Source organism: Equus caballus, chromosome 3, assembly GCF_041296265.1.
Source record: "Equus caballus isolate H_3958 breed thoroughbred chromosome 3, TB-T2T, whole genome shotgun sequence".
Taxonomy (NCBI): domain Eukaryota; kingdom Metazoa; phylum Chordata; class Mammalia; order Perissodactyla; family Equidae; genus Equus; species Equus caballus.
Window position 1 is genome coordinate 19,446,070 of NC_091686.1, and position 26,881 is coordinate 19,472,950.

The 26,881-nt window shown below is 41.1% G+C and overlaps 2 protein-coding genes across 5 annotated transcripts in view; one reads left to right on the plus strand and one right to left on the minus strand.

Moving 5' to 3' along the window:
- NIP7 (nucleolar pre-rRNA processing protein NIP7) overlaps positions 1-7,239 on the plus strand; it is a 20,538-nt gene extending 13,299 nt beyond the window's left edge. Inside the window, exon 5 of the mRNA XM_023637213.2 lies at positions 362-7,239. Within this exon, the coding sequence (XP_023492981.1) occupies positions 362-610 (249 nt within the window). The 3' untranslated portion in view covers positions 611-7,239. The remainder of the gene's footprint in view (positions 1-361) is intronic.
- The window catches only part of TERF2 (telomeric repeat binding factor 2), a 23,708-nt gene extending 2,051 nt beyond the window's left edge, over positions 1-21,657 (minus strand). Inside the window, exons 1-8 of one of the 4 annotated variants that reach the window (XM_023637205.2) lie at positions 21,258-21,652; positions 21,056-21,151; positions 20,265-20,395; positions 10,922-11,008; positions 9,679-9,825; positions 7,820-7,926; positions 6,130-6,522; positions 1,428-1,513 (exon numbers count right to left, since the gene is read on the minus strand). In XM_023637205.2, coding sequence (XP_023492973.1) covers positions 1,428-1,513; positions 6,130-6,522; positions 7,820-7,926; positions 9,679-9,825; positions 10,922-11,008; positions 20,265-20,395; positions 21,056-21,151; positions 21,258-21,636 — 1,426 coding nt within the window. In that variant the 5' untranslated portion in view covers positions 21,637-21,652. Of the gene's footprint in view, positions 1-1,427; positions 1,514-6,129; positions 6,523-7,819; positions 7,927-9,678; positions 9,826-10,921; positions 11,009-20,264; positions 20,396-21,055; positions 21,152-21,257 lie in introns of all 4 variants that reach the window. The other 3 variants (XM_005614984.3, XM_070263067.1, XM_023637208.2) reach the window with 3 other exon arrangements.
- Between the last annotated feature and the right edge of the window lie 5,224 nt (positions 21,658-26,881).

Consider the following 26,881-nt stretch of genomic DNA (forward strand, 5'->3'; position numbering starts at 1 on the left):
AATCATTTCAGCCCATGAGAATCTGTACAAAGCAAATACTTTACAAATAGGCATTCAATAAATGTTGGTTAGTGATGGATTTCAGGCTCCTTAGGAAAACCAATATCATTTTCTAAAATTACTGAGGGACTGTGGTATTTAAAACCCTAATATACACACATAAGTGTATATATGTAGGTGTGTGTGTACATATAGAAAATTTCTGCTTTATAACCCCTTGCTAACTACTGCTTTGAAATAACACAGTTTTACTGTTTTATGCCAGAATTTTCAAATCCCTGATCATTTTATAGAAGTAAAATTTGGTTTAATTCCTTAAAAAAAAGAACGGGATAATAATTATCGCTTCCTACTCTGACAGACATGCGAGATCTGCTCAAACTCCACCCCTCACCATATGGAAAGAGATGAGGCCTCAAAAAACATGGACCAAAATAATTTTTTAAAGGACCAGAAGGCTACAGGAGGTTATACAAGTATAAAAGACATGAATGCCATTGCAAGCCAACGAGAGCCAGTTAAAAAGCTGCAAGAAAAGGCAAAGTTGCATAAACATAAAACTTGTTCGAGTGTCTGCCTTACCAGATGCTGTCGCAGCAATGCTTCCTGACAATGGAGGAGGGGGCTCAGGAAAAGGGACACTTACAGGAGAGTACTATTTTTAAATTATGAAGTATTTCATACTATAGTGGAAGCAGATTTGTAAATCTGACAAATCTGGACTACACTGGAAGTGGGTGTTTTCTAGGACTTTCATATCCTGTTGGTTTTAAATATTAAATGCCACTTTTATTGATTTTCTGTTACCTCCGCCATTTCCTGTGTGATCTTGATCTTGCCAACTATGTTTTTGCCAATGAAGCTACTTTTTAAGGACAAAACCTTTCAGACTGGCAGAGGATTACTGTTGTTGCTACGTCACAAAAAGTCTACAGAATAATCTCCAAAACTAAAGTTTAGCACTTAGATATTTCCATTAGAATGCAAAATATGTGATGTGAGAGATTTTAATGCAAATGCTATGAAGTTTAGTATTAATTATGGAAAAGCAAAGTTTCTTATCTTAGAAAAATACATTTATATATAGAAACTGGTAAGAGAGTTTTTACTTATACAAGAAATGCAAGGAATAACCACTTCTACCTCTTCTAATTAAAAGACTTTAGGAAGAATATCAACGGCAATTAAATATATCATTTATTAAAACAAAACCAGGAATTTTCTTTAAATATAAAGTGCTGCTTTGACAGTCTCCATTGTTTAATGCGAAAGGACATAAAACTGATTCCTGATGAATCACAATGAAGAACTTATTAAACTTTTTCTAGTTTGGAGACAAGCAGTTTCTGGAACACAAATGTGATAGTAACATGCATCTACACTTCAGCAAGCATCAAGGAGAGACCAAAGAGAATCTCCTAGCTTACCCTGAACTGGAAACAGTTCCTCCTCTTCCACCCAAGTGTCTTTTTCTTCAACCCCATTAGAGCTGTTCCACTTGCCTTTGGGTACTCTAAGAGGAGATCAATGAGAGGACAAGGTGTAAGACAAATTCATCCTGGATCATCCCATTTTCTGTCCTTGGCTTACTCACCACCCTGTATGCCTCTCTGTTCTGCTGTGACCACATTCAAGATTTCACCTACACACAACTCCCAAATCCTGACTTGGCCAGGCATCTCCATGTCAACATCCTCTAGGCTGCAGGACCATCCCTCAAACTCAGCACTGTAATACATCACCATCTCCCTCAAAATCTGTTCATTTTCCTGTTTTTTGTTTGTTTGGTTTAGTTTTCACTCTTAAGGTGTGAGCATTCTTCAACCTAGAAGCTGCAAACTCCCTTCACAGATATGCCCTATTCCTGTCTCTGGACGGCTCTCCTTTCCCTCCCCATTCCCCTAGTCCAAGCCCATGGTACCTTTCACCAGTATTACACTAGCCTCTTAACTGGAGTCTCTGCCCCAGCCCCTTCCCCTTCGAAAGCCATCTGAACAATTGTCCTGAAATTACCACATCCCTCCTCTATTCTGTGATGTTTCTCACTGCCTAGACGCCTGTATGGGGAAATCAAGATCCTCCAGTCTAGACCCAGTCAATTTCTTGCCACCAGTGAGTGCCTCCTCTCCCCACCACCATCCCCATCATACCCACACCCACACAAACAGCAGAGCCACACCCTCTGCTCCTCCTTTCTCCTGCAAACTCTGTACTTTCCTGCCTCTGTATTTACTGTTCCCTCTGCTTGGGATTTGCTTCTCTGCCAGCTGAAATCCTATCCATCTTTCAAGGCCACCATTGTCAACAAGCCTGCCCTAACTACTGGCCCCAAAACACACGAAAAGCCCAGCTCCTCTGCCCTTGGGCTAGTGCTTCCACTCATTAAACAGCCATTTCACAACATACCCCTAACCATAAGCATCTTGAAGGCGGGGCCTGTATCTTCATTTGTCTATGCCAAACACCTAGCACTGTAACACGAGCCCTAAGGGGAGCTGCAGAAATATTAGCTTAATAAGGGGATTATCAAAGAGCTGCAAAGGAATTATACCATCAAAGATTAGGGTGGTGAGCAAACAAGAATCCTTCCTGTGAACATGAAATGTTAGGTATTTGGGTGCAACCAAAAACAGTCCCAATGCTGAAATATAACCCCAAGCCCAAATTATTAAATAATTTAAATGCAAATTATAGGCAGTCTTTTCTAATCAACTTTGACTGTGTTTACCTGATTGATAATATGACTGCCCTGGGAACAGAGCACAAATCTGACCTCAGAATTATAACATCTTTTACAAAACAAACATGGAAAGTATCTGAATTAAATTTTAAAGAATTTACATCGATCAAAATGACCTGTAAAACTTGACCAAGAGAGTAGAGACAAACTTCTGTCGCCTTCTCCCCATGAAAAGAAATTTATTTTTAAGGCTGTCTGGGTATTTTGCAAATGAGTAATGAAAGCAATTTGCTTAATAAGTGCAAAGACTTGAAAAGAATTCCTTGAGTTCCCTAAGTGTTCTATGACATTACCTAAGTGGCTGAGACAAACGGTGAACTATTTCCTTTCCTTTCTTTTTAAATTGGATCTCTCCAAAAATGTTATTCATGAGAATAATTAATTTGCTTGAGACAGAGTGAAAAAAAATTACTTAAGGTTTTTCCTTCTCAGGATATTAACTGCATTACTTACTATTTATAAACAAAAGTTACACAGGATTACAGTCGAAGTTTTCTATCTCCTTATCCCAGTGCTGGGATAACATTGGTTTTAACCTCTGGTCCAGCATTTTCACCCGAGTAGCTGTTCACTCTTCCTGCAGAGTCTTCCCAGATCCCTCTGGTCACCTCCCACTCCTCCTCTGAACTCAGCATTTATTATGTGGACAAATGTTCTGGTGCTTCCTCATTTCTCATGATGGGGAAGGGCCTGAGATCTGGGTCCTCATCTCAACTGCTAGGTGGCTCTGCAGTCCTGGGCAAGTCAGGTCACTTCCTGGTCCTTGCGCTCCTCACTGGTGAGGTGAGAACTTGAGCAATGAATGGTCTAGAGGGGTTGGATGGTCTAGAGGGGTCAGCAAACTACACCTGTGGCTGCTGGTTTTTGTACTGCCCTTGAGCTAAGAATGGTTTTCACATTTTCAAAGCATTGTGAAAACAAGAATATGCAACAGAGACGCAAGTGGCCCATAAAGCCTAAAATGTTAACCTTTTGCTGGCCTTCTATAGAAGTTTTGGATATGACTCCTTAAGTTGCAAGAAACAAGTATTATTTTATTTGGTTAATAAATATCCGGTAAGCATCTGTTCTGTACCAAGTGCCACGGGGGATAAAAAAATCTAGTAGTTGTAGCCCTGCCTCAGGTGATACACCCTAATCCTGCCTTCCCCTCCTCTAATTCCACTGGCCCAGCTTCCCCCAGGTCCTGACTGCTCACCTGGCAGCAGCCTCCAGCCACGCTCCTCCTCTCCTTTCCCTCAGTGCCTGTTCAAAAGCCCTCATCAGGCCTTCAGATTAGTTGTATTAGAATTATCTGGGGCATAGTTAGAAAAGCAGATTACAGAGCATTCCCCTGCCCCTTCTAATTCATAGCCAGGGGCCTGGGAATATATATTTTCTTAAACATCCCACAGGTAATTGTGATATGAAGCCCAGCTTGAGAACCTCTGTCTGAAGAATACAATAGGAACTCAAGATCTGGCCCATCTACCCATCCAGACTTTTCTTCCTTCATCCTCTCTGTGCGTTGTATTCTCCTGTCATACAGACCACATGACGTTTTTCAAAGCATACCAGACTTTCTCCTGCCTTTATGCAAGGGGTTCCCACTGCCTAGAACCCCCCAGCTCATGCTTGATGACCTCCTACTCATCCTTCAAGCCAGCTCAACATTTGCTCCTCTGCAAGGTTTGTTCCACCCACAACTCTGCTGAGCAGGCTCAGGTCTTCTCTGGAATTCCCAGGGCACCTCACACAAACTTCATTTAGAGCCAGGGTCATGGGATCCCTTTCTTCTGTAAGGGCCACATAGAATCTTTGGTTTTGTAGAGCTTACTGTCTCTGTTGCAACTACTCAACTTAATGTAGCCTCAAAAGCAGCCATAGACAATACGTAAATGATGGGTGTGGCTGTGTTCCAATAAAACTTTATTTACAAAAACAGGCAGCAGGCAGATTTAGCCCAGGGGCTGTAGTTTGCCAACCTCTGCTTTAGAGTACCCATCGTACTTCATACCCTTGACACATGAGAGAGGTAGATATGTTTGAAACCTTCACAAATCCTCCCATTTATAAAACCACTTTAATCATGCACTCTCTCCTATTTCCTCATCTGTTCATGGAGTAATACCTACACTTCACAGGATTGCTGCAAGGAGTAAACGAGATCATGTATCAAATGAGAATAAAAATGTCTTGAGCTGCATCTGCTTGCCCAGCCAATGATTCACTCACTTCTGAATGTAGGTAGTGGTGGATATAGTGCAGATTTCTGCCCGAGTATAAATCACTTATCAGATACCACAGCCCCTCAGGGCACCTAGCACATGCATGCCAGAGCACAGGTCCCCAAACAACTACAAGAGAGAGGAGTAATAGAGATGGCAATGGCTTTGGGAGACCAGTGAGGTAATCACTTACAGCAGGGTGACCACTGGAGATTCACGGAGGCAGAATTTTAAGGGGCAGCTTGGTGTACACGGTGTATAGGCCACAGACTTTTGTGTCAAGACTGACTAGGATTAAAAATCCCAAAGCCCAAATTTGCCACTTTTCAGCTGTGTGATTTCAGGCAAGTTAATAATCTTCCTCATCTATAAAATGGGGACAATATATCACTCACAGAATGAGGAGTGCAGAGATTTAAGGAGATAGTACGTGAAAGTGCTTGCCCATGGAAAGTACTTGGTCAACATCAGCTTCTCTTCCCTTTGAAGGGTGGAGGGGATTCTGACAAGCAATGATGGAGGGGTGATAGTCCAACTGTGGGGAATGAGAGGAAGCAAGAATACAGTAGTAAAAACCAAACACAGCGTGTCCCAGAGAGAGCAAGCAGAGCAGTTTGCCTGGAGGAAGGATCCATAAGAGAGCACAAAAGGTAGCAAAACTGGAAAGCCAGGTTGGGGGTCATGACGGGAACAAAATGAAAGCATTCTAACCACTGCCCCATAGAACCTCGCAGAGTGTGAGAGAATAGTAAATATTTACTGAATTTGCCATCTTAAATGGTCATAGAAGGTGCAAAACTATAAATATTCATAAATCTCTTTTAAGGACCAAAGGATAAGGTGGCCCAATTCAAATTTCTTGTGACAAACAAGACTAATATTCAGTAGTCATGGTACTCAGAAGCTTGCTAAAAATGAAAGCAGCGATGAGCAGGAGGCTTTGAAACCCTTCCATCCTCACTCATGCCCTAGTGCAATGCCCAGAAGCCCCAGTGTGGCACTTGAGAATTGGCAGGGATGGCTATGTCGTCACTCCCCATTCCTGAGTCACATTCTAGCAGTCTGAGCAAGACTTGGTGGTGAGTAACTTAGCTGAAAGTTAACTTCCTTCACAGAAGCAATACCAGGCGCAACCAGGACCACCAACCAGCCCCAAAACTGCTACAAAGAAGGTCTTCATACTTGGGATTCTTCTCTCCAGGGAGGGATTGGTTGAGAACGGTGGGCTTGGATGGTGACGCTGGATCAAGCTCCTGGGAGGAGTCGAGGCCTGCACTTGGCTCAGTACTCTGGCTGTCCTCCTCCAAAACCAATCTGCTTATTGTCATGCGCTTGTTCTTGGGCTGCAGTTCAGAGCCACCCTCACCCTCAGCTGAGGCTGAACTTTCGTTTTCATCTTTTCTCGGTCTCTTGTTTTTGAGGGCCGGTGATGGTGGGGACACTTGATTAGGAAGTACCAGATCTTTCTGGTCCAGTTTTGAGAAGGCTGCCTCAGAATCTTGTGCACTGGATAGAGTCTTGAAAGCTGCTTTCAGAGTCATAATTCCAATGGTGGTTGGAGTATTCCGTAGCTGCCTACAAATAAAGCAAACATACAAAGACCAGTTTCACCACTGCTGAAGCTTCAAGTGTGAAGCTTCAAATTAGAGAGCTCCTCAAGTTCAGGACTCTTCGTTAAAAAAGAGAGAGAGGTTGCTTGATATAACCTTTATTTATAAGGGCTTCCCTTTCTAAGTCTAAGTAGAGGCTTTAAATATGATCTATAAGTTGAACTATGGAATTCAAACTCCAAGTAAGAGAATCTTAAAGGAGCTAGGGCCAATGATACTCCCTCCAGAGACTTCTAGCCTGGGGGCTGTCTAACCATTTGGTCTGCCTGGACTAAAGCAATGCTTTCCGTTATGGAAGAACTCTGTATAGTGCCTAACAACTACAAGTCCATCTGGACAACTAACTGATAATCCAGCAGTCTCACCTTGAAGTCTAAGTTCTTCTTCCAGCTGTCCTAGTCCAACCCTCATGTGAGAGAAGTAAAATACTGGTATCCATTCTGCCTCTTTCTCCTATAATACACTTATAAATGGGATCTTGAGAATTCTCAGAGTAAGAAAAGTCTTGGAAAAATGAGAAACTGCCTTTTAAAAATAAAGTTAAGTTCATGTATCATTTGGAATAGCTAGTATGCTTTAAGTAAAAACTGTTAGGAGAGGGCAAACTGGCAGCCTGCAGGCCCCAACCCATAAGCTATGCAAGTTTTTTTTTTTAATTGGACTAACTGCCAACATTCAAAAATTGAGAAATCTCAGAAAAAAAAATTTAGACGTCTCACACAAAAATTTGAACTGAAGATTGGGCACCTTGGACATTCTCACATAGCTACAACTACACAAAACTGAAAAGCACGCCCTCTCTGGTTCACAGTCCCATGCTCTCAACTGTATCCTAGACCCACTTTGCTCCTTTACATTTCCCACCAGGCCCCCAAAGGCATCTGAACTTGTGACCCCTGCTTTAGCAACTGGTCTTGGGAATCTGATTCACAAGACTGAACACTGTATTAAAAGATCAGATATCCACCAGGATGTACTGGGTAGATATGAGCGAGGCAAGGAGAGAGACACAGAGGAAAGAACCTTTCAGGAATAGTCAGTCAGGAACTTCCGTCAGGGATGCGACATCCCATCTTCAATATTCTCATTTTCCTAGGCTGTGCTCTGTAACTCCCCTAGGGCCTTGTACAAGTAACCCAGTAACACGTCAGGAGGTCAGATCACCAGGAGGAGCTAACTAATCCTGCTCTAAGAAGGAGACTATGTTTCTAAAAGACCACCCCAGTGTTTCACCCAGGATCACAAAAGGGCATCCCTCTCACCTTGCGGGTTCTCTGTGTGGCTTTTCTACAGGCTCTGGTGCTGGCTGTTTATCTTCCTTCACTGTAGTTGAGGCAGCAGACTCAGATTTCAAAGCCTTTTTGGCCATCTGAGAAAGGAAGAATGTCATCAGGAAGAGGAATTCACAGAATTTCATTAATTCTCTGCTTCTTTCACCATGAACATACTCAATATGCAAACATGTTTACTTACAAATCCAATCTAGGCATAAACTAGAGGAGGACATAAAAAGAGAGAGAACTTACAAGAATTACCTCAAATTCCTCTCTTCTTTCCTGCCTCAAAAAATGGCTCACAGGTTTCTATACTAAAGGAGAACTCAAGTTGGAGTGGTGCTATCTCGAAATTGCAACAATTCTTTAGCCTTTTGGACAACAAATAATTACATGATTTCACTTTGTATCTCCTCTTCCATCCTTCCAATTTCATCCCTAATCTAGGTTCTGAATCCCAAATATACCTATAGGGTCAGGTATAAAAATCAAACTTTTTTTTCAAACTTAGGATAACGAATGTTTTGATTACTGTCTTTTTGTTTGTGTATAGAATTTTTTTTTTTTTTTTTTTTGGAAGATTAGCCTTGAGCTAACTACCGCCAATCCTCCTCTTTTTGCTGAGGAAGACTGGCCCTGAGCTAACATTCATGCCCATCGTCCTCTACTTTATACGTGGGACGCCTACCACAGCATGGCTTTTTGCCAAGCAGTGCCATGTCCACACCCGGGATCCAAACCAGCGAACCCCAGGCCGCCAAGAAGTGGAACGTGCCAACTTAACCGCTCGCCACTGGGCTGGCCACTGTGTATGGAATTTTTTATGGATTGTTTCCACAATGTTTTGCCTATTAACAACTCTTTAAAAATCCTTACTTATACCACATAAAGCCCTGGATAAGCCAATCTTGCTCTAACTCCAACTGCTCACCTGTCTCCCTATGATTGAAGTTTTATACATTCCCAATCAGTCCAGTATCACTGTTTCAGATAGGTCTATCTCTAACGAGCACTATCTTAAGAGCTGAGAGTTCTATTGTCATCCAGAAACAGTGGCAGGTTATTTTCCAGTTACCTGAAATACAAAGGAAAGGATCCTAGGGCAGGCTCAAGTATCCTGATACTTGCTCCCTGAATATTCCAAACTATCTGCTTTATAAATAATTTGAGATTTGCGAAATGACTGCTAGGATCATTGACACTATCCTAATATGGGCCTTGCAGATCCACTGTTAGGAGATAGTATATTTTCAACACTCTCAAAATCCTAGTTTAAAAAAAAAAAAACCTTCTCACTAAATTTTCCTCTATCATAGTCCACCTTCTAGGACAGACTGGGTTCTAATTCTTCCACATGCAGTCTTGAGCCTCATTGCTTCCATTCTTTATGCTTCTCTCTTTGATCCAATTAAAGAATATCTTCACTTGGCCTCTTTTGCCTTATCATACTTCCAGACACAGCTTTCCTCCAGTTATGCCTTCTTCCCATTAACAACCCCATTAGACTATATCTACCAAACCTCTCTTCCTCTCAAACTTAATTCAAATTTCACCTCCTTTGAGAACCACCATCAATTGTAAGAGAATGTTCTACTTCAACCACAACAGATTAATCACATGTAGAGAAGGTAAAAATGGGAGGTCAGATCAGGTATGTTCCATTTGTCTCTGCCAGTATCTCTGCTTCTGTATATATAAGACATTTAATTAAGGAAGATAGTGTATATAATTCAAAGTCTTTTCCAGACATTTACTCTTTTCACTTCTAAAAACAGCTGTCCTTTCCTAATTGCTTGCACATCCTCAAGGTCACATCATGGTTATGTGAACAGAAGGCCAAGGCCCACCGTGAGGAGGTAGGGCTCTGTGTCATCCAGGTGACTCTCTAAGAAGCGCAGCATCTTCTGCTGGAAGGTCTCGTAGGAAAAGTTCTGGATAACAGGGTGGGCCAAGTTCTTTTCACGGATAATGTTCAGGAGATCATTTCTCAGCTTCTACACAAAGGACCAATATTTGCAACATGAGAAAGGAGAACTCTAGTAAAAATTCAATGATGATGAGTTGAGACAACACTATCAGAACTTTCCTAATGCTGGCAGTGAAAATCACTGCTCCATATATAGGAAGGGAAGCCTACCACAAAGAACAGACCAATAAATTATGGATCAGCCACAATGGGTTACTATGCAGCTATAAAAAAAAGGATGAAGAACTTAGGATCTAAAGTACCTTTATACATTTACAAAAAGATTTTTAAACTTTCAAAAAAATAAAACAAAAAAGATAAAGAAGCTCCTTATGTACTAATATAGAATGGTCTCCAAGATACATGAAGTGAAAAAAGCAATTTACAAAATGCTGAAATTAGTGTATAGACTATGCTCACATATGTACATGGGAAGAACAGGAAGAATGGACATAAGTGTAGGTCTGTACATACACATATATACACAGACACACACTTATCTGCTTGCATATGCAATGCATAGAATATCGCTGAAAGGATAAAAGGAAACAACACTGGTTGCCTCTGAGGAGAGGAATGAGATGGCTGAGTCAGAGATGGGAGAGAATTTTCACTAAGCTCTTTTGTTGTACCTTTTGAATTTTACATTATGTACACGTATTACCTTTTCAAAAACTAAAATTTAGACTTATAAAGGAAAAAACAATGAAAGCAGGGTGCCAACAGAGCTTTTGACACCAGAAAATAGAGGAGTTAAGTTTTCACCAAGGCAGATTCTCAAGTCTGCAGGATCAGCATTTATGTAAATAAAGTTAGAAGTGTTACAAAGTGTTACAAAAAAAAAAATTAGAAGCTTGATACCTGGTGCTGATAGCCTAAATCAAGTTCTGTCACGAACCAGACAGAAATGAGCAAGTAAATGATTTATGTAAATCTAATGAAAAATAAATTTTGAAAAGCCAATCTAACACTAAGTTATCCAGTAAGACAACGTGCTAAAGGTGCTGAATATTTAAAGGTGAATATTTAGATAACATTCCTGACAAGGAACCCTTTCCCTGTTTCCCCACAAAAAACAATGAGATGGATTTAAGTCATGGGAACAAAAAAATAATCAAATTTACCTGAGTTGTGGGGTCCTTGGACATATGTTTTTTCAAAATTTTTGAAGCCTTTTCAAATTCTTTGTTTTTGATACAAATAATGACAGCCTACGAAAGAGGAAGAAAACCTTTTTAACTGTTACAGTGATGACAGATGCAATCAGAATATCGAATATCAAAATAAACTACTAAAAAGCAAAACTAAGTCTTATTTACCCAAGAACTTTTCAGATTCCATCAAATTCCCATCCTTAAAAACTAACAATTATTGTTTAAGCATTATGAACAACTGTAAGCTCTCTTTCAGTTGATAGGGTAGATTTCTGACATTACTTTGGATTTTTTTTTAAAAAGCTGGTAACAGCAAAATCTGATCTGCTGGATTACAGACCATTTACCCAATTTGAATAGGGCCTTCTAAGGAAAGGCAAAATGGACAGGAGTCATTCCAGGTCCCCAGAACAACTGGTTCTGCTCTTTTTAGATGCACAAGCTTTGATGTAATGGGGGCAGAAAGGGGAGGATATACTGTGGGGAAAAAAATCAATTTGCTGACCGCAGAGTCCTGCTGCTTTCAGTCAGGAAGGGCCTGTGGCCAGTTCTGTAGGAGAACCAACACAGCCTCTCACTGCTGTAAACCCCAGCTGACAACCAGATAAAGTGTGCAGGGAATTTCTGAGACGAACAAACCCAGCTCATCCACAGGCAGCAAAGGAAGAGGACAAAGTTTCAGGTAGGATGAGAAGGTCTCATCAACAACAGGGAGAAAGAAGAGTCCTTTGGTAAAGAAACCCAAAGAGAATATACGTAGAGGGAGAACAGTGATGGAAAATTAAAATGGATATTTAAAAAACTTGTACGTCTTTAAAAATTAGAAAAGCCAGGGAAAAAGTGGGAGCACTTGGTGTTATCTAACAGGATAAAACAGCTACCTTAAATCCTGTCTCAAAGAGAGGCAGAAGAAACATATCTCACACTCAAAAAAGGGAAGGAAGAAAAACTGGTCTGTAGATATTTTCAGTCTTCACAGGGAAGAACTTAAGGAGAAAAAGACCGAGAAAAGGAGGAAGAGGAAGGGAATTCGGTAAGCACTAATCTCTGAGGATTCTGACCTCAGCGTGCTGAGCACAGCCACACAGGACAAAGGAAACTGGTGTCAAATGCTGTTGAATAGCAGGCACAACCGAAAGTTCTTGCTGCCCAGGCAAAGTACAAAGTAAGTCTTTTCATTTTAATTAGATGACCATATTCACTTTTACATCATTTTCAGTAGAAAAACTATACCTAAGACTATACCTACTTTCTTGAAGAATACAAAGGTTTTACTTTTTTTCTTTTTGGTGAGAAAGATTGTCCCTGAGCTAACATCCATGCCAATCTTCCTCTATTTTGTATGTGGGATGCTGCCACAGCATGGGATGATGAGCAGTGTGTAAGTCCGCACCCAGGATCTGAACTGGTGAACCCCAGGATGCCAAAGCAGAGCGTGTGAACTTAACCGCTACACCACTGGGCTGGCCCCCAAAGGTTTTACTTTCTATAAAACATTTAGGTCCTATTATGTTTTTTTATTTTGTTTTATTTTCTGAGGAAGATTAGCCCTGAGCTAACTGCTGCCAATCCTTCTCTTTTCGCTGAGGAAGACTGGCCTTGAGCTAACATCGTGCTCATCTTCCTCTACTTTATACGTGGGACACCTACCACAGCATGCCGTGCCAAGTGGTGCCATGTCTGCAGCCGGGATCTGAACCAGCAAACCCCAGGCCACTGAGAAGCAGAACGTGCACACTGAACGGCTGTGCCACCTGGCCGGCCCCTGTATTATGCTTTTAAATTTTACTTAATTTGCATACAACAAAATTAACCTTTTTTTGGTGTACTGTTCTGAGTTTCAACACACGTGTTGACTCCTGTAACCACCACAATGAGGACACAAAAGCCGTGGATCCAAAAAGCCTCTCTCATGCTGCCCCTCTGTAGTCACCTCCTCTCCCAGCCCTGACCCCTGGCAACCACTGATCTTTTCACTGTTTGGTCTCTTCAAGAATGTCATTTAGATGGAAGCATGCAGTATGTAGCACTTATTTTATAAAGGATGTAGCCTTGAGACTGGCTTCTTTCCCTCAGTATAAGGTCTTTGGGGTCCGTCTCTGTTGCATTATCAATAGTTCCTTCTTTCTTATTGCTGAGCAGTATTCCATTGTGTGAATATACAGTTTGTTTATTCACACACTGAAGGACATTTGGGTCATCTGCAATTTGGGGTGATTATGAAGAGAGATGCTAAAACGTTCCTAACAGGTTTTGGTGTGAACATAACTTTCCATTTCTCTAAGGTAAATATGCAGCAGTGGGATTGCTGGGTCATATGGAAAATGTATGCATAACTTTGTAACAAATGGCCAAACTGTTTTCCTAAGTGGCTATACCATTTTGCATTCCTATCAGCAACGTATGAGAGTTCCAGTTGTTACACATCCTCGCTAGTGCTTGTTGCGTTAGTATTTTTTAAAGTTTATCCATTCTACTAGTAGGTCCTAGTGTTCACTGTGGTTTTAATTTGTTTTCCCCTATTGACTAAATATGTTGAGCATCTTGTCATGTGTTTATTTGCCATCTGTATATCCTCTTTGTTGAGACTTTTGCCCACTTTTTAAACAGGGTGTTTGTTTTCTTTTGAGAGTTCTTTATATATTTTGGATATAAGTCGTTTGTCAGATAGGTGATTTGCAAATATTTTCTCCCAGTCTACAGCTGGTCTTTTCATTCTCTTAGCAGTGGTTTTCTCAGAATAAAAGTAATAAGGTTTATTTTCATTTTTTTTTAAGATTTTATTTTTCCTTTTTCTCCCCAAAGCCACCTGGTACATAGTTGTGTTTTCAGTTGTGGGTCCTTCTAGTTGTGGCATGCAGGATGCCTCCTCAGCATGGCTTGACGACCATGTCTGCGCCCAGGATCTGAACCAGCGAAACCCTGGGCTGCCGAAGTGGTGTGTGTGAACTTAACCACTCGGCCACAGGGCCGGCCCCAAAAGTATTAGGTTTTGATGAAGTCTAATTTATCAATTTTTCCTCTTATGGATAGTGCTTTTAGTGTCACATCTAAGAACTTTTTGCCTAAGTGCTGGACATGAAGATTTTTCTTTCATGTTTTCTTTGACAAGTTTTATAGCTTTACAGTTTACATTTAGATTATGATCAATTTTGATTTAATATTGTGTAAGATGAGTTTTAGGTCGAGGTTCATTTTTTGCATATGGACATCCTATTGTTTCAATACCATTTGTTGAAGACTATCTTTTTTTTATTGAATAGCTTTTTCCATTGAATTGCCTTTACATTTTTGTCAAAAATCAATGTCATATTTGTGGGTTTATTTCTGGATTCTCTTCTGTTCCACTAATCTACGTCTATAGTCCTGCATACTGTAGCTTTATAGTAATTCTTAAAATTGGAGTCATGTAAGTTGTTCGTCTTTTACAAAATTGTTTTGGTTATCTTAGTTCCTTTGCCTTACCATATGTATTTTAGAATCAGTCTGTATCTACAGAAAATCCTACTGAGATTGTGACTGGAATTATATTAAATCTGTGGATCAAATGGAGAGAATGGACATCTTAACTATATTAAGTCTTCCAATCCATGAACATGGTATGTCTTTTTAATTTCCTTTATTAGGTCTTGATTTCTTTCATCAGCCTTTTGTATTTTTCCATACTCAGATTGTACACGGGTTTGCTAGACTTATACTTAAGTATTTCTTTTTTGGAGCTATTACAAATGGCACTTTTTTGGTAATTTCATTTCACATCATTCACTGCTAGTTATGGAAATATGATTAGTTTTTGTGTGTTGCTCTTGTATCCTGCAATCTTATTAAACTTAATTATAGCGTTTTTGGTATATCGTGTGGGATTTTCTTTTCTTTTTCTTTTTCTTTTTTTTGCAAGGAAGGTTCACCTTGAGCTAACATCTGTTGCCAATCTTCCTCTTTTTGTATGTGAGCCACCACCACAGCATGGCCACTGACAGACAGGTAGTGCAGGTCCATGCTGGGAACTGAACCTGGGCCACCAAAGTGGAGCACACCAAATTTAACCACTAGGCCACTGGGGATGGCCCCCATGGGATTTTCTACATAGAAAGTCATGTCTTCTGCACATAGAGACAGTTTTATTCCTTCCTTTCCAATCTGTTGCTTTTTATTTCTTTTTCTTGACCTACTGCATTGGCTATGTCTTCCAGTATGATGTAGAACCGAAGTGGTGAGAATGGACATCCTTGCCTTGTTTGGGATCTTAAGAACAGAGCATTCCATCCTCCATCATTAAGTATGATGTCAACTGTAGCTTTTTTGTAGATGCCTTTTATCAAGTTGAGGAAGTTCCCGTCTATACCTAGTTTGCTGCGTGTTTCTTTTTTTTTTTTATCATGAACGAATGTTGAATTTTGTTAAATGCTTTTTTTGCGTCAATTAATATGATCATTTTTTTCTTCTTTAGACTAATAGGGTGGATTATATTGATTGATTTTCAAATATCAAACCAGCCTTGCATTCCTTGGCTTTAGTTTCCCCACTCTGCCACACACTAACTGTGTGTGCATTCAGGGCTAAGCAGGAGGACAGACAGTTAAAAAAGCAATGGAATTTGCTCCAGGTTCTGGGGATCATAGCTCCACTGCTAAAGAGAAAGGGTTCTCTTCTGTCAGTTTTAGGTGCCTGCCCTGCTGCCACCAGTGTAGTATTGCCTGGGTGCTGTGACAGGAGAAAGGGAGAAAAGAAAAAAAGACCTCGGATCTCTCTCACCCTCTCTGACCCTTAGGAGATCCCTTTCCTGCTGCCCAGACCAGAGAAGAGCCTCTCTTGGAGTTCTTTCTATTTATACCTGGAGTGCACTTCCAGGTTTCAGGAGCCCTCAAGTCCAAGCCAGGCAATATTGGAGAGGGAAAAAATGGTAAACTACTCATCACCAGTTTGGTGGACTTTCAAATTCTGGTCTTCTTCCCCATCTGCTTACTACCACTTACATTTCTGAGTCTTCAGATAGTTCTCCACTCATTCTGTCTAGGACTTATACTTGCCTCAGGAGACACAGAAGAAAGTATGCTTACTTTATCTTTTCCAGAACTGGAACACAGGGCCTACTATATTTAATTTGTGAAACAAGAAAAGAAATGTGAATGCTTTCAAAATCTAAGTTGAAAGTCTGCCTCCAAAGTTGGTGCTCTGAACTTATCTTTTAAAACTATGTATTAATTTCCTGGAAGTTTTTTTTTTAAGAGATGACCCATTGCTTTTCACTTGAGAGTTTTCAGAAATAAGTATAATTTCTTCTCTTCTGTATCTGTTAAGGTTCTTAGGGTGTAAGCAATAACAATGGTCTCTGGCTAACTTAAACAAAAAAGGAAATTCCAAGCATAGATTTTCAAAAGAAGTAAGATAGGTTTATGTTGGGGGAAATGCCAGAAAGTATATAGGAAGAGAAAACCAAAACCCACAGAAATGAAGAAAGGCTAAAGAAGCAAACTCAGGAAGAAACCAGGCTGTTATGAGAAGCAAGAATGCTCATAAAGCCTTGACAAAGCCTTTTGTTTCAAGAATTAAAGTTCTAAGAGAAAGTGTCTGATGCACCAGCCCCCAAAGAAAATCAATGTGCTGCTACCTAAGGTGCAGGGGAGAATGCTGCACAGGAAAAAGCAACAAGTAAATTCTCCTCCAAGCACATGCCATACATGTTGTTCTCCTGGTCTCGACAGAAATCCAGCCAAGGAATCTTCTACAAAGAGAGATACCACATAATACCAAATGTAGTCTCAATATCATTAACAGCTTACAGAAGCAGTTCTGGAACTTTCTGGTCTCAGGATTCCTTTATACTCTTTAATGTTAATGAGGACCCCAAAGACTTTTGTTTATGTGGGTTATATTATCATATTAGAAATATAAAACTGAGAAAATTTTAAAATATTTATTAATTAAGAAATAAACTCATTACAGGTTAACATAAATAACATATCTTTATGAAAAATTACTATATTTTCTAAGACAAAAGTTTAATGAGAAGGGTGGCACTGTTTTACATTTTTGCAAATCTCCTTAATATCTGGTTTAATAGAAGAAAGATGGAATCTTATCTGCTTCTGCATTCACTCTGTTGCGATATGTTGTTTTGGTTGAGGTATTTTAAGAAATCCAGCCTCACACAGATAGGAAGGTGGAAAAGGGAGGAGTATTTTAATAAGCACTTTCAGAAAATTGTGGATATTCTTGACTCTAGGCCAAACTTTGGCAAGTGAACTTTTCATCTTCTATTACATTAAAATCTGTTAGTTTATCTGGCACTTTAAAGGGATCTTTTATCCACGAATGATTTTGTAATATAATGCACTGATCATTTGGAAAATATTGATTCACTGAGTTATACAGATCTTCCAACTGTTGATACATTCATTAAAAATCTTTTTAAAATCACAGTTGTTAATACCACATCATCTTATCAGAAAAGTCTAAGTATTGGGAAGCTATCAAGCACATGAATACAAGTTTTCAAAAATTCTAATTCTCACTTGAAAGCTTGAATTTTATCGCTGACAACAAATACCGTCAACTATTTTCTTTGAAGGGACAAGCTCACTGTGCTCTTTCTCACGAACGTGAGTACCAAATACCCATGTATGAATAACCAGTTTGTCAGTTCTTTCAAGTAAAATGGTATTCCACTAAAGAAGCAGGTAGATCAGCATGCAACTCCAATAATCACACAAGTGCTTTTCCTGAAAACAACCATCATGTTTTGGTATGCAGCAGAAATGCTTTAGGCAAACCTCCTATTTTGTCACACAAAATACTGAAAAAGATGTTTGCTCAAGGGTCTAGATTTAATAAAAGTAATCATTTTTACTAAAGCTTCATCAATCATCAAAGACATTCTTAATTGAAACTAGCTTTTTTTTTTTAACTGCAAGCACGTGGCGATGAAGAATACAATAACTACTAGTACAGTTTACCACTGTCTTGGTCACGCTCAGGCGCCAGCAATTTTACCCATCATTGCCTTTGCACCATCAGTGCAAATGTCAATGCAATGAAAAGTCAACTAACATTCTGGCATTGTTACGAAAATAGTTTTGACTCTTGAAAGGGGCCTGAAGACCCGCAGAGATCCCCAGACCACACAATGAGAAGTTCTAACTTAACAAATACCTTATTTGATAAACTTAAGAAGAAATTTAATATACTTTTAAATAAGTTATTGTGACACTTTACAAAGCTTAAAATGCATCAAAAAGTCTCATCGAGCCTAGGTACCCCAAGGTATTTTCCCAAAGACGACCATTAGCAGATTCTGACTCTATAAACGAGAAATTAAAAAAAAAAAATTGAAGAGACAAGTGATATATCATTTAATAACTAGGAGATCAAGGTAATTGTGGTAGCCAGCCTCTAAGATGGCCCCCTATGATCCCAACCTCCTGCACAGTCCCATTCCACACACTAATCCAGAGTGGGTCTGGTCTGTGTGACCAATAGCATATGGCAGAAGTGATGATATGTCACTTCTGAGATTAGGTTATAAAAGACTGTGGCTTCTGTCTTGGGCTCTTGATCTCCTGGATCACTTGCTTTAGGGGAAGCAGCTACCATGTTGTAAGCAGCCCTATGGAGAGGTAAGGAGCAGAAGTCTGCAGTCAACAGCCAGTGAGAAAGTGAGTCCGACTAACAACTATGTGAGTACACACGGGAGCAGATCCTTCAGCCCCAGCTGACTCTTGAGATGACTGCAACTCTAGCAGGCAACTTGACTGTAATCTCATGAGCCAGACTATAATCTCAACTCAAGCCAGAAATACTCAGCTAAACTACTACCAGATTCCTGACTCTTGGAAACTGAGAGGTAATATTATTGTTTTACGCTGCTAAGTTTTGGGGTAATTTGTTACACAGCACTAACAGTAATAGACTAAGTATAAAAAGAGATCTGGTACCTGGTAGAAAATGGAAAAGCTGAAGGGAGTCAACGTAAGAAAATGGTTGACTATTTTAAGGGAATTTAGATTTTGCTAATAGACTTTTCCTAATGAAGCCCCCAAACAAAAGATCTATGAACTTGAGTAATAATAATAAAATAATAAATATACAGCTGAAAGATGAAAGCCCACAAAGACGATTTCAAAAGAGGGGCCAGAAGACAAATCTATAGCCCTTGTGTTCTGAAGGAGCTGCATTTCTCAATCAAGAGTTACATGAATCACTGTAAACTGGGACCATTTCTTCCCATTCAGAAGATCCTTAGCTCTTTTCAAAGGAGGCATGGGTTTCTCCTCCCTTGCTAATATATCTTTTCTGGCATTTTCCCTCCAACACAAACCTGACTTACCTATACTAAGCCTATTCTTGGAATTATTCCTCTCTAAGCATTCTTTGCAAGACCAAAAGTAGTTCCTGCCCAAGGTACTTAACTGAATAAATAAAACATCTGCACCTCACACACACAGGTGGTTTTTTAACAGGGGACCTGAGGACTCAGCACACAGCCAAGGGACAGAAAGTCTTCCTTGCTAATAAGGAAGCTTTTATCGCCCCCACCTGAGTTCCCCTCCTTTTCTTTCCTTACCAGTTTCCTTACTTTCCCCCACCAAGACTTCCACACCCCTAGCCTTGGTTATCAGAGAAGACAAAGCTTTTTCTGACTGGTTCCCTTGGCCACTTCTATGTTTTAAGTACAAAGAAGTTCTACTCCTTGAACTTATTCCCTGAACTGAGCCATTACAAAGTCACAGCCCCAAACTTTTACACACTCTACCAGCTTTTTTCTTAGAAAAACCATTACTGTTTTTCTAACCAGCTGATTATCCCGGCACGTTTGATTCTGTTTGTTCAAAGGGAATGTTCCCTAAGCCTTTCTTTCTGCAAACAATTGCACGAAATAGCTCAAAGTCAGTTCCATATTGCCTGAGGCCCCAGCTATTCTCCGTTTATTATAAACAAGGGTGACCAAACCCTAAGCCAGTTACTTCTAGCCCTTTCAGGATGCTCCTGAATGGTATAACCACCACCAAAATGTCAGCCTGCAATGCCAACCCATTTGCTGTGTACTGTGGCCACTCGTGCCACAGCCACAAGGAAGACCACCAAAATCACAAAAGCTGAGCAACTGCCATGAACAGTTCTTTCTTTCGGAGCCTGGGTTGGGAAGGGGTCGCCTATAGAGATAATATCTAGTGTGTGCATGTGTTTGAGTGTGCTCACTTGTGCTCTCTCCATCCTTGTTTTTCCTCCACCCTACACAGGAAAGATAAGCATTATATCCTCAAAGATCTCTGATTTTTGTTAAAACAAAAAAGAAATAAAAATAGAGCCTTACAGCCTCCTTGACCAGTTTTCTACTGGATTCGACCACTGCCTCTGTCAGTGTAAATTCCGTTTTAATCATCTCCAGCACATTGATAGCTGATTCCAGTGGTGTGAGCTCAGCCTCCATATCAAAGGAACAGTCTAGAACAAAGAGCACAGTTTTCACTTTAAGCTATTTTCTAAGGAACAGAAAAGTGATATCCAAAAATACACATATTTATCGGAAAAAACCACGCAAATATAGTAAGATTTGCATTAAACTTGCTGACACTGGCTACAGGCTTACAAACATGTTACGGGTCCAAATTCAAATCAGTGAATTTGAAGTGACTATCTTTTAACAATTTTCAAGACAGGTAAAAAATTATCAACACATGCATTGCATCTCAAATTTCAGGATACACACATCCTCCTCAGATATAAGCGGCCAGAAACTGAAGACAGTTTTGCTAGTCAGCTGTCAAGTTCGATTCAGAAAAAAAAATGTGCTCATACTCTGAAAACATTCTACTATGGGGGAAAAGATGGCCATCTTAACATAACTCACTTTAGACAGCAGCAAAGTTGGGGCGAGTAAGAAACAGGTGGGAGGAAATAAAAAACATAGAAAAGCAGCCAAGAGAATCTTAACCGGAGAAAACTAGAGCCAGAGAATACACGCATCCTAGAAGTTTAAGACCACTGTGACCCAAACACAGTAGCGCACCTTAACCCCGAATCCTTCAGTTCCGGATATAAGTTTGAAAACAACGACTAGCCCTAAATAAGTAAGCCCAGAGAAAAACACAAAAATAGCCATACCTAAATTTTCCCCTTCTTCAATGCGCGACAGACACTGCATAACCCGCAGCAGCCGGGACACGGTATGTTCCTTCCCCAAGGGCCTGACAAGCAAAGCTGGGAAAAGAAGACATCGTTGGCCCGGCGACCCCCAGCCCCGACACCCGGGCCCCACAGATACCCCTCCAGGCGCTCCAGCCTCCTTTCCCCGGCCGGCCCTCACCCTGCATGATGTCTCGGATCTGCCTGAAGTCCCCGTACCGGCTACCCCGAAAGGCCCGCAGCGCCTCGTGGAAGTAGAACTTGAGCACCCAGCGGTTCACCGCCTCCTCCAGCCGTGCCTCCCCCGCGCCCCGCTCCGCGGCACCCCCCAGCCCCGGCTCCTGGCGCCCCCGCCGAGCCCGCCCGCCGCTGCGGGACGCCCGCCGGCCTGCCGCCCGCCGGCTGCCGTCGCTGCTCCCGCCTCCTCCCGCCATCGCGTCCGATCGCCGCGCGCCCTCCCCGCCCTCCCGGCCAGGCCGCTTCCTCGACTGTGACGCCCCCGGGTCACGCACGACGCCCGGGCCGGAAGCGGGGCTCGCCGTCCCGGCTCCGGCGGCCATGATACGGACGGCGTTCCGAGCCGCCCGCGGGCTTCTGGGAGGGAAAGGACCGTAGGGTCCTGGCCCCCGTCTCGGACTCCGTAGTTCCCCCTGTGCCGGCCGCAATGCCTGCTGGGGTTTGAAGTCCACGCTGCTCGGGCGGTAAACCAACCGGAGTTTGCAGTCAAGTGTCAACTTTGCTCCGAAATTGTGGAACACTGTGCTTACAGAGACGCGGAACTATGTATAAGATATTGAAAATAAATACGTGCAGCTTATTAAACACTTTTAAAACTATGAAATGTAATATACATAGAGGAAAGTTCATTAAACAAATTTACCTTGTAACAAATGATTTAAAGAAAGGCAAATGTTAACCCAGTCGAGGTCAAGAAATGGAATATGGCCAGTACCCCAGAAACGTCTAGACATGTAAGACATATAATTTTTTAAATTACAAAAATAGCACATTTTGTTGTAGAACAATTAGAAGAAAATAAGCAAAAGATTAACGTTTAAATCACCCATAGTCCCACATGAAAAAATAGACATTTAGGTTTATAGCCTTCCAATGCCTTTTGTATACCTATTGTGTGTGTATATATATATTTATTTATTTACAAAAAATGGGATTATGCTATATTTTATATAACGTTCACTTTTCATTTAACATGTAATGAACATCTTTCCATGCCCTTAAATACTTCTTCTACAGTATCTTTAGCAGCTACATAGCATTCCAATATATGAATGAACTAAAGTTTTCTTTATCTAAACTGCTACTGTAAGGTGTTTAGGTTACTTCAAAATTTTGTAATTGTGGACAATCTCAATATTAAAAACATCCTTTAGCTGTATTGTTGCACAAGTTCATAATTTCCTTAGTATAATTTCCTTAAAGTGGAATTACTGAGTGGAAGGATACACAGTAGAACACATATCAAAACATTTCACTCATCACTCTTTGGCAATTCCCTTTGGCTTTTGAACAAGGTGCAAGCTCCTTAACATGACTTTTTTCTTTCTTTTTTTTTTTTTCTTTTGGTGAGGAAGCTTGGCCCTGAGCTAACACATGTTGCCCATCTGCCTCTTTTTGCTTGAGGAAGATTGTCACTGACCTAACATCTGTGCCAATCCTCCTCTGTTTTGTATGTGGAGTGCCAACACAGGATGGCTTGATGAGTGGTGTGTAGGTCTGCACTGGGGACCCGAATTGGGGAACTCCAGGGCAGAAGCAAGTGTGTGAACTTAACCACTATGCTGCGCAGGCCCATTAACATGACTTTTAAAGCCTGAAAGCGTCACCTGTTTACCAGTCTCATTTTGTGTTCCCCTGTGTGTGTGCACTGCAACTTCTATCATTTCCTTTTCACCTGCTACTCAATCAGCCTGGAGCCTTCATTTGTCCATTCCAGCCTAACTAAATCCTGCTTGTCCTTTAAGTCTCATTTAAGAGACATTTCACCTCTTCTTGACTTTCTGGGCTGGGTTTAATCCCCTGCTGCTTCCTCCTTAGCACCTCATACTTCATCCTTCCTGAAGTACGTTCTCCACAGTTAGCTCTTTTAGGGGCAGGCAGCTGTCTGCTTGTTCACCATACATTCTGCAAACTAGCCCAGGGCCTGACACATTTCTTTTTTTTCTTCTTCTTTTTTTTTTTTGAGGAAGATTAACCCTGAGCTAACATCCGTGCCCATCTTCCTCTACTTTTTTATATGTGGTATGCCTACCATAGCATGGCTTGCCAAGTGGTGCATAGGTCTGCACCCAGGATCCGAACTGATGAACCCCGGGCCGCTGACGCAGAATGTGCACACTTAACTGCTGCACCACTGGGCCAGCCCCCTGACACATTTCTTGAGGTTGGATTGAACTGACTAGGCACATGAGTAAACGTGTTGAAAAACTGTACCACCAGCAAATTATATTTACTGAAATTTAATTTCATGCCCACCGGCAAACTATGGTTACTGAAATAGGGGCATTCTTAGGGCTGCCTCCCATTTCTTATGTATTTGTGTCATGATTTTCTAGATACAGAACAGCTGACTACATAAACATGCCTGCACGGCATACCTTCCCTGAGTTTTTTTCTCCCTTTCTATCCTTATAGATAGGCCTGGAGAGGACTTCAAAAAAAATCATGGTCCCTCTTTCCTTCTCCAGGTTCTCTTCTTGTCCAACCCCAGTTCCAAATCCACTTCTAGTCCCCATCTTGCTGGACGCATTCCTGAACCCTACTTACTTTGCATTTCTGTGATGGGTTTGCCACACTGGCCTTGGAGAGCCCATTCCCCATGGCATCATTGCATGTATCATTGCCTATATTTTTTACAGGCAGCAGAGTGAGTAAGGGGCATTTCTAGACTGGGTGGGGGACTGAGTGGGCTTGGAGTGGGTGTAGGAAGAAGTGGGGACATAGGGTATGAGTAACCCACAGGGGTCTCTGATGCTCTTGGAATTCACTCTCCAATACCTGGACCAAATAGAGAAATCCCAGTTCTAGTAGGTGAATGTGCCCCCACTCTGAGGGGCCCAGGAACTGGTCTAGCTTCAGAGGCTATTCTACCAGCCCCAGTGGGCAGGAACCAGCAAAGGTCCAGTTTGGGGCCATTAAAGGACAACTCAGGAGAGAGAGCAAGTGGCAGTGTCACTGAGGATGTAAAATCATATGCTGGACCCTTGAATTAATTAGACATGGATCTAAATCTGTATAGTATCCTGGTCTGACAAAATCTCCATGTGGTAGACATTCCAGATCAGGGGAGCAAGCCTCTCAGTCTGACAGATTTTTGGTGATTGTGGCTGCTTTGCGATCCCAGCCTGTCTGCCTGCCTTAACCAGGAGCCAAATTACCTGCCTCAAATCCTGACTCCTCCACTTGCTAGCTGTGTAATCTTGAGCAAGTTACTTAACCATCTCTGTGCCTCTGCTTCTTCATCTGTCAAGCACAAAAATAGAGATATCTCATGGGGATTGTATTGGATTTCTTCTTTAATTTCCTCAATGATCCGTTGGTTGTTCAGTAGCATGTTGTTTAATCTCTACATTTCTGCCCCTTTCCCAGCTTTATTCTTGTAGTTTATTTCTAGTTTCATAGCATTATGGTCAGAAAAGATGTTTGATATTATTTCAACCCTCTTGAATTTATTGAGGCTTGCTTTGTCTCCCAAGATATGGTCTATCCCTGAGAATGTTCCATGCGCACTTGAGAAGAATGTGTAACCTGCTGTTTTTGGATGGAGTGTTCTCTATATATCTATTAAGTCCATCTGGTCTAGTTTTTCATTTAATTCTACAATTTCCTTGTTGACTTTCCATCTGGATGATCTATCCATTGGTGTTAGTAGGGTGTTGAGGTCCCCTACTATTATTGTATCGTTGTTGATATCTCCTTTTAGTTTTGTTAATAGTTGCTTTACATACGTTGGTGCTCCTGTGTTGGGTGCGTATATATTTATAAGTGTTGTGTCTTCTTGGTGGAGTGTCCCTTTTATCATTATATACTCCCCTCTTTGTCTCTCTTTACCTGTCTTATCTTGAAGTCTACTTTGTCTGATATAAGTATGGTGACATCTGCTTTCTTATGTTCATTATTAGCTTGGAGTATCGTCTTCCATCCCTTTCACTCTGAGTCTGTGTTTGTCTTTGGGGCTGAGTTGTGTTTCCTGGAGGCAGCATATTGTTGGGTCTTGTTCTTTAATCCATCCTTCCACTCTGTGTCTTTTGATTGGAGAGTTCAATCCATTTACATTTAGAGTGATTATTGAAATGTGGGGGCCTAATGCTGCCATTTTATTGCTTGTTTCGGTTCTCTTGCATTTCCTTTATTTTTTTCATCCCATGATTTTTGGACTACCAATTCAGGTAGGTAGTTTTCTATATTGGCTTTCTTCTTGTTTGTAAGTTGTGTATTTATTCTTGTTATTTGTTTAGTGGTTACCATGTGGTTTGTATAAAACATCTCATAGATGAGATAGTCCATTTTCTGATAGCCTCTTATTTTCTTAGATTAAGCTGTTCCATCCCTATCCTCTTCCTCTTCTAGGTTGTTATTGTCAGATTTTTTTTTCTTCCTTCTTGTGTTGTGAGTTTGTGGTTAAAATGACAAGATTATATTTATTCTTGGTGTGTCCCTTCCTTTTTTTTTTTTTTTTTAAAGATTTTATTTTTTCCTTTTTCTCCCCAAAGCCCCCCAGTACATAGTTGTATATTCTTTGTTGTGGGTCCTTCTAGTTGTAGCATGTGGGACACTGCCTCAGCGTGGTTTGATGAGCAGTGCCATGTCCGCGCCCAGGATTCCAACCAACGAAACACTGGGCTGCCTGCAGCGGAGCGCACAGACTTAACCACTCGGCCACGGGGCCAGCCCCAGTGTGTCCCTTCCTTTTATCTTTAATGTTATACTTTGCCTTTGCTAACCTATTCTGATGGAGAGCTGCAACCTTCTGATTTTGTTTTTCTACTATCTCCTTTGCTCTGGGTTTTGTAACCTCTTTCCTTTTTTTTGTTTTTTCAGGTATGAGGGTCTTTCTCATGGGGATTGTATGAAAATTAAATGAATTACTATTTCCAATGCCCTTAGTGTAGGGCTTGGCTCGTTGTAAGGATTCAGTAAGTGTAAGCTACTTTTTTTTTTGAGGAAGATTAGTCCTGAGCTAACATCTGTTGCCAATCTTCCTCTTTTTCTTCCCCCTTCCCGAAGCCCCAGTACATAGTCGTATATCCTAGTTGTAGGTCCTTCTAGTTCTGCTGTGTGGGACGCTGCCTCAGCATGGCTTGTTGAGCAGAGCTAGGTCCGCACCCAGGATCCGAACTCATCCAGTGCCTGCCTGAAGTCTTTCCTCCTCTTCTCTATCAAAAATCTCATTTTTCTTTTTTTTTGTTAAGATATAACTTACGTAAAGTACATAAATATTAAGTATAAAGCTAGCTGAGTTTTTTCCACATTTTTCAAAGTCCTGCCATCATATAGTTGTCCCAACATCATCACTCTCTTCCTTACTCACCACAAATATCCAACTTATCTAAGGAATCTGCTCTGAGGAACTTCTGTACTTCATGCCCTCTCCCTGAGCACCAGCAGGAGGCAGTGTGGTATAGGGGAAACGCCACAGTCAGCATGTTAAGGACCATCAAGCTTGTCCTGGGCCAGCAACTTACTGGCTTGGGTAAGAAATTAACCTCTAGTAGCCTTGTTTTCCCCATCTGCTGAAGAGGACAGACTACCAAATGGACACTTTATAGGGTTGTAGTGAATATGAAA